The 8201-nt window shown below is 37.8% G+C and overlaps 1 protein-coding gene across 1 annotated transcript; it reads right to left on the bottom strand.

The window, feature by feature from the left end:
* Positions 1–624: 624 nt before the first annotated feature.
* On the bottom strand, positions 625–8183 carry ZCCHC4 (zinc finger CCHC-type containing 4). The gene is made up of 11 exons (XM_079306715.1): positions 8051–8183; positions 7776–7894; positions 6243–6325; positions 5294–5569; positions 4721–4801; positions 4336–4408; positions 3703–3853; positions 3107–3207; positions 1942–2063; positions 1303–1378; positions 625–823 (listed from the first exon to the last, which is right to left on the bottom strand). Exons 1-11 carry the CDS (start codon positions 8133–8135, stop codon positions 746–748), a joined length of 1245 nt encoding a protein of 414 aa, XP_079162841.1. The 5' UTR covers positions 8136–8183; the 3' UTR covers positions 625–745.
* Between the last annotated feature and the right edge of the window lie 18 nt (positions 8184–8201).

Genomic DNA, 8201 nt, shown 5'->3' with positions numbered 1-8201 from the left:
GCCTTGCCACAGACAAAACAGCCAACATCATTCTTCTCACAGCTGTGCTTCTCCAGAGTGCAGCAGTTGCAATTGCTACAGTGAAACCAAGCTGCAAAATATATAACATGAAAAGTTTAAAATGAGCATTCTGAAACTAAGCTTTAAATACAGGCCTCATTGCCAGGTTTTTAATTCTGGATAAGCTTTGCAGAGATGGATGTAGTCACTTTCTGGTCCCTTATCACATTACTAGACATACTGTGCAATTATGTGTGAATTATTTTGTCATTAGAACATTTATCCTGTGTGTCATCTTTGAAAGAAAAACAGTGCAGATATTACAATGTACATACAGATTTTGATTTTTATAACAGTAATAAAAATAACTGCTTCAGCTATTTATACAGAGGTATAAATAAGAACTAAATTTGCACATGAAACCATTTTTTTATGATGTCACAAACATTTTAGTAATTGCCTACTTGTTTATGAAATTCAAAGTTTACAAAATTAGTAAACACTTGTATGACAAATGGAAATATTTCTCTTTTGCCATGGTAAGTATAAATGGAAGTTACTGTGCCTTGACAAGAATTTATTACATTTCCACACAGTGCAAGTACACCTAAACTAAAGAACAGCAACTTGTATGAAACAGAGACTTTTTGTTTGTTGTGTCTTTTTTATTACCACATTTTACTTCTTCCACAGAATACTTTGTCATCTGGTTTGGAATCTCAGTTTCTTTGGACTAAGTGCACTTTTATTCAGAAATTTTTCTGTACTTACAGGGTTTTACACATTTTTTGCAAAGAGCACAATGTTTCCATCGTCTGCCATCCTACAAAAGGCAAATAAATGATTTTGTTTATTGAACCCCCACAGTGATTTTATCTTAAAACAGAACTACTCATGTAGGGTCCCCACTGTTTACAGTAACAACTCTTCTGTAGGAAGGACTGCAACTCAGAAACAGTCCTGAGAATCTGTGAAAACCACAGCTGAAATTTTGAAATTAGCAAATTCTACAACTTCAAAGCATAACAAAAAATACATGTGTCAGCAGACCACAGCTGGGCAAGTTCTAGTCTAAGTGGCAAGCAGCACTGTTCTCTTTCCAACACAAAGAAATTAGGGAAAGAGAAATTAATTCCTAGTGGATTATGGAAGATGTACTGTGAAGGTAATAAGTCTATGAAACTGAACTACTGCGAGTTTCCCATGGAACTCAGTATCAGGTTTTTAGCAAAGCAAGTATTACAGAGGTTGTTATCTGACTAGTGCTAAAACTTCCATTCAGAAAGAAGTGAAAATACTTACTTTTGATGTACATGAATTGCATATCTCACAGTGCTGGTTACCAGAACTAACATATCGCTGACATGCAGTGCAAAATCTGGGGAAAAAGATGTACTGGTCCACTATTTGCTCACAAAACAATTAATTTCATACAGCCTTAACAACCAATATAAGGACTGCAAAACCACATTGTTGAATTAAAAATTGTATCTTTGCTGCATAAATGACCACTTAGGCCATTTACACACAGTACACCCACACAGTAAAATTCAGGTCAAATTATCAACAGTATCAGTAGTAAATTAAAATAAATTCCTCTGCCTTCGATGCTTCTCTCTCAAGTTCATTTTTTACTACTGTATTAACAGCTGATTATCAGACATAGCTGTAAATCTCTCGTGCAGATATAGACACTAATTCCTACAGACAAAATAAGGAACCACATCATTCTACACTGGAAAATGTAAATGTCTTTTTTTCCTAAACACTGTTTATATAATATGCAACTTTAGAATGAGACAGAAAAATGTGCTCTTAAGCCTGGCAACCAAGTTAGGCCAGACACTACTGAACAGCACCATCTCAAACTCCTTTGGAGACTTTATGCCCTAATTAAGAACCAGGACACTTTTAAAAGTCACCTGAGCATTAACATCTTACCTATATCCCTCTTCCTCAGGAAGCACAATCATACTTGGGGTAAGGTTGGTGAAAATACGGACGGGAGACTGTCTACGACCTGTCTTGCCATGTTTATACAGTGCATGATTATCATAGTCTACCTAGAAAAATAAAACCATAAAAAAGTCTTAAACTGAATTATAAGCACAAGCAGAGCTATTTACATATTTATTATCTTTATAGGTACCTTATGAAATGTTTGTGTTTGTATAAAAGACTGTAAACTCAAATCAGATTATAAATCCTACATCAAGTTTTCTGTCTTATTTGCTTTCAAATTTGTGCAAACAGTATTAGGCTAGACTCGCAATACTTCAATAATCATATTGTACTTATTCATTTTTGCTCATTTGCATGGGATATGTAAGATAACATTGCAGTTGTTTAAAAGAGCAACCTGCTAAACAAAATGGATCTATGTAGTTTGTCAGTACAAGAGATGACATCTTAATCCATCTCAGAATAATTACAAAACTGAAAATCAAATTAACCTGCTTTTTCCAGCACTGCCTTCAGAGACTTGTCACAAAAACTCCTAGCTCTGAACACTGGCAGGAATGCAGAGGCTAGCCTAGCATGACTTTTCCATTTTCTTCAGCAAATTTTCATTCTACAAGACACAAATACATTCTTCAGAACATCAATGTCAAAATTCACGCAGAGTTGTTACATGAAAAAATAAACCTTGAGCATCATGAACACCCATAACTGAGCTCTCAAAACACACTGAATTACGTGTGCTTAAACTATGCACAGAATGGATATGATATTGAAGAAGCTGATGCCAGAATATTGCTTTATCACTGACAAATTCACTTATCAAGTAATTCCAAACATTTCCATCATTGTAATGGTACTCTGATCCCAGCAATTTTGCAGAGGAAAGACCTTAATTTTTTTATATATGTATTTTTTTCCTAGGGCTGGGCACTATCCACTGACATTTCAACATCTGTGAAAAATGAAATACTCTTCATCAAGTTACCTCTCACCTCTGCCACAAGCACCTCTCAGAATTAGTGCAAATATGACATGAGCAAGGCCCAGCTACAGAGAAGCACTAGCATCACACCTGCTTTCACTTATATTCCTCTTCCTGTTGCACACAGCTGGTATTGAGCAGATTCATTGAGTTCAGCCATACCTGGTAATCCATCATACTGAAGCTTGGGAAAAAGTCAAGAATGCGAGACTCAAAGAAGTATGGAAATATCCAGAACATGGGCATCTCTTTGTTGCCATGACCTAGCAATGAAAAGACTGTGGTGTATATAGGAGCAAAACACAGGACATGCAGCACGAGAAATTTACAGTGAACATTCCAAACACAAACATGGATATGTACATCATGGTGAGCAGAAGAATTAGTTCTCTTAAGTGAAAAAGTTTAGGCATATTTTACATGTGGAGATGTAAGTGCCATTAACTAAATTCTTGACATCCACTTAGGTTGCTAAGAAACTACTGGTTTAATAGCTTATTTTTCTATACCTTTAAAGTCCACTTTAATGGCAAAGTAGATTTTGAAAAGAAATAGGAAAAGTTTTTAAGCCAGACTTTGAGAATTGGGAATTACTGAACTAAAAATATCAAGAGAGGGAATTAGATATATGGCAGTTCATCTTTAGAAATTATAACATGAGTGTGCTCACATCCACCTGAGTAACAAGAATCACACTTATAATTTTTTCTTTAAAGTGATGTTACAGCACAAGCCACCCATCTGGCTGTAATACATACCTTCTTTTTCTGTCTCACTCCACATTGCCATCAGTTTTTTAAAACTAGAAGCCAGTGCTTCCACTAAACCTCCAAATGGGGGATCAGTTACCATAATGACTCTTTCACCATTCTCTTCATACAAGAATTTCCTGCAAGTTTCACGTGCAACCTGTAAGAAACAGAGGTTAATTTCCAGAAATAACAACTCAAGAACTGTAAAAACATATTGTCTCTGGCAATAAACTGCTCACTATAGAAGTTTCAACTTTGAAGATGGAACTTTTTCCCCCTCTTGTGGAGGTGAATTTCCTCTTGAATAGTATTAAAAAAACCCACAAAAAGTGTACCTAGATTTGAAGGATTGAAAACAGGTGCCCTGTTCAGCTAACATATAAAAACATTACTGAAAATCAAAGAATGAGACTGGTTCCTTTTCAGTAGTTCTCTTCCACTCAATTCAAAGTTGACTATTAAATTTATGTTAACTAATGATGCTTACACACTTTAATTGCTGCTTTTATTAAAATGTTCTTAATTAATCCATGTTTTCCCATAATGATTTCTACTAGATTAGTCATGAGTTTCTTAAAAAATTTTGTATCAACAACATGCACTTTTTTACCAAATCACTTAATAAGTACTTGGCCTTACCTCTCCACCAAAAAAATGATGATTGAACATGTTGTAGTGGCAGAATTCATCCTCCGTATAAAATTGTGAATACCTGTAAAATTAAGTTTTGATAGTAGTAGAAAAATATAAATAACTTCTTGTCTATCCTAAGGAGTAGTAAGAGTGAAAACAGGCCTCAAGAAAAACATCATCTTTGGGTTCTGATTACTGACAACACATATCAACACTGAGAAATTATTAAGTATACTTACTTTTCTCAACAACTGGATATCATTTCTGTATGTGTACAGGAACAGAGATGCAGAGACAAGAAAGGGAAAACCACCAATTTATCTCTTTAAGCAGTAAGAATGCACATCTTTTAACATGTTCTTCAGATACATAAGCATTTGTTAAAACCTACCTGAAATCAATATCTAGCAGAAGGCTTCTAACACTGAATTCTTCTTCTTGTGATGCTTTCAACTGGATCATTTCATGAAGCCTGAAGTATAATTGGAAGAAAAAAATTTAACACATAATCACCAACTTCAGAAATGATCTTGCAAGACAATGCCTGGTACTTCACTAAACATAAACCAAACAGATAGAGAAAATGGAGTAGTCTAAACGTGGGTGATTCCATTTGGCTGTAGCCAAAGTTAGAAAAACACCTTAGTCTTAAAAGATGAGAAGTCAGTGAAGCCTACTGGATCACCTCACACAAAAATAAAGCATAAGGTAAGAAACTCAGTGTCACTTCCATAAGTACCAAAGAGATCTGAAGTGTGTATGTGTGTTATCTGCACTGCTGCCATAGTCTTCTCAAGCATCTAGTTCAAAGCTAAACCCCACTAGATGCTTGGATAATCCCAACCAATAAAAGCATAGTGAACCTCTTATTAAGGGAGGATCAGTGACTATGTAATCATTAGCAAGCTGCACAGTTTTGAGAGAGAAATATTATTTCAAAATGCAACAATTCTCATTGATGTACCTGGGTGTCCCAACAGACAGCACTCGTCTGAATCCTAAATCTACAAGGAGATTCAGTAGGAACTTGCAACTTCTGTCTGCAAATAAATACTGTGCATTTGTTTTTTTATTCTCCAGTGGATATAGAAGTTGACTTGGACTTTTCAGCTGGGCAGTTGTGATATTACACAGGAACTGGTGATCTGAGTGTCTTTCCCATTCTGCTGGCAATAGCAATTGCTGGCATTCCTGGCAAAACCTCCTCTTTGATAATGGCAACAGAAAAAAATTCTTGTACCTTTAAATACAAAAGACAATAGGGAACAAAGTTTGAAAAAAGCTTCTAACAAAGGGGAGCTATGGAGGGGTTTTTTATATTTTAGGAATTCAGACATTTAAACAGACAATGCAGTTTACACAGCTCTCTTAAAACTCCATGAGAATGAAGTATTATTTATAAAAAAAGAAATATTCAAAGGACACTTTGAAACACATAAAATATTGTCACCAAACTTACTGGGAATCTCCATAAAATAACTGGATTATAGAGTGAAGACTCCATCAACAATCAGCAAACTCTGGTATGCTTATACACAAAATTCAGACATCACTTGTTACTATGCAACCTTTGCTGCTTTTCACAATGTTAAGCCTGTTACTTTTGCAGACTAAGGTCAGGAATAAGTTTTTTTTAACAGAAATTGCTACTGACCTCTTCTAAGCACATTATGAGTGCTAACAGAAGAATGATTATACACACACACAAAAAACCCCAACCTCAATCTCCCAGTTCCTGGGTTGAAAATACTAGTTAAACACTTCATGCTATTTCCTTTCCATTGCTGTACAAACAGTTATTTGTCCAAATTCTTCTTTTCATATTTTAAAGAATACTGAAATGTTCTCTACATTCAGAGTGCCTAAACCTGTACTACTACATCTTTACTGAAGAAAATATATGTTAACAATACCTGTCCACGTTCTGCCTGTGTGTAAAAGAAGGCTGATGATTTCTATTATATTCTTCACGTGCTGCAAGCCTAGTTTCTGACACCTGCAAAATTTGCATACATGAAAAGTCACAAAACTAACAGCAGCTACTGTGTACTGTGCATCAAATCTCAACACGAAAAAAGGGTGCATCAAAGGTGTCATGCTTTAGCTACTTTGCATTGAAAAATAATTGCATTTGTTGTTTCAGAAGAACAAGTACATTTGCAGCAAAAGGACATGCTACAAAACAACACCAACCTCTCACTGTGAATTTAAACGATGCATTTCATTCTCCTATCACATGTGATACTCAGAGAAAAACTCAAAAGGTGATTATAAGGAAGATGGAAAGAGCCATCCCTTCTATTAATGTGTGCCAGCAGTTGTGCTCCCTCTGAAGAACTTTGATCTGATCCTGAAAAACTGATGACAGTAGAAATATTGGCCAAGTCTTTTGTGTGAAATAATTTTAAAAGCATGACAGCTCCTTATTATGATCTGCACCTGAGTCTTTAACATTTCAGTCTCTCACACTCTTGAGTCTTCTGCTTTGTCCCCATAAAACATACTTATGGTTTCACATCAAAGTTTCAAGACATTTGGTCAAATTTGCTTAAAGGAGACGACAATAAAATTCAATACAAAAAAGACATCATAATACAAGTAATATTCAAAATTAATGACAAAGAGAAATTGTTGCACATATTCTGAGACTACTGGGCATCATGCCAAGCCCCACCATCTCAGTATTTTGTATACCCCACTGTTGTTTGCATCCAATAGATTTTCTCCATCTTAATTAGGGAAAATAAGGGCATCTTGGGATCAGAAGTACACAGTTTTGTTCAACGTTGCATAGCATTGGCAAACTTCCCCTATGTTTTGGCAACAGAATAAAAAAAATGCCAGGTTTGCTTAAAATGTACACAGCCTTTATTGAAAGCTATACCTGAAACAAGCTCTCCTGACAGAAATAAGTGCTCAGCTTAGTATCAGCTATTACACAAAGTTTAGAAGAGAGCATTTGCCAGGATTTCCACAATAAAATATATTTTAAAATTCCTAAATAGTGGAAAAAATCACCAGTGTTTCACAAAACCACAGAATTATTCGGGCTGGAAGGGACTTTAGGTTACCCAGTTCCAACCCTCCTGCCATGGGCAGGGGCACCTCCCACTAGACCAAGTTGCTCAGAACACCATCCAGCTTGGCCTTGAACACTTCCAGGGACGGGGCATCCACAGCTTCCCTGGGAACTTCTCCAGTGCCTCACCACCCTCACAGGAAAAAATTTCTTCCTAATATTTCATCTAAACCCATCCTCTGGATGCTTAAAGCCATCATCCCTTACCCTTCCACTACAGACCTTGCCAAAAGTCCCTCTCCAGATTTCTTGGCGGCCCCGTTCAGGTGTTGGGAGGCTGCTAAAAGGTCTCCCCGGAGCTTTCTCCTCTCCGCGCTGAATAAGCCAAACTCTCCCCGCCTTTCTCATGGCAGAGGTGCTCTCTTACCTTCTCATCTTCCCACTGAAAAAAATTACAATCCTTTCTATCCCTACAAGCCGAACAAGCATAGAATCTTCTTCCTTCCTCTTTTCCTTGGCTGGTCTTCACAAACAGAAGCGCGGGACCTAGGGACAAACGCGAGGATACGATAACACAGAGAACACCTGTAGATGGATTTCACAGCTTCCAGAAGGAGGCCTTGGCAAAGGCCGCTGCAGAGCAGGGAGCGCGGCGGGGGCCGAGCACAGGGACGCTCGGGAGGTGGCGCCGGGCCCGCTCACCGTGAGGGCAGCTGGGCGCGCCGGGCGCCGGCCCGAGCAGGGCGAGCGCTGCGGGCTGCGGCCGCGCCGGGCCCGCCGCCGCCATGACACCGCCTCCTTCCCGGCGGGCACCGCGCGCGGGCGGACGGCGCCCCCCAGCCAAACGCCACGG

Source organism: Erithacus rubecula (genome assembly GCF_903797595.1).
Source record: "Erithacus rubecula genome assembly, chromosome: 5".
Classification (NCBI taxonomy): Eukaryota; Metazoa; Chordata; class Aves; order Passeriformes; family Muscicapidae; genus Erithacus; species Erithacus rubecula.
This window is presented reverse-complemented; position numbering and strand designations above follow the sequence as displayed.

Coding starts and splice junctions, on each gene's coding strand:
- ZCCHC4 (XM_079306715.1), bottom strand. CDS start 8,135: ATGGCGGCGGCGGGCCCGGCGCGGCCGCAGCCCGCAGCGCTCGCCCTG. Junction 4,409..4,720: donor CTGCTAGATATTGATTTCAG/GTAGGTTTTAAC, acceptor TTAATTTTACAG/GTATTCACAATTTTATACGG. Junction 1,379..1,941: donor CCTGAGGAAGAGGGATATAG/GTAAGATGTTAA, acceptor CTTTTTCCCCAG/ATTTTGCACTGCATGTCAGC.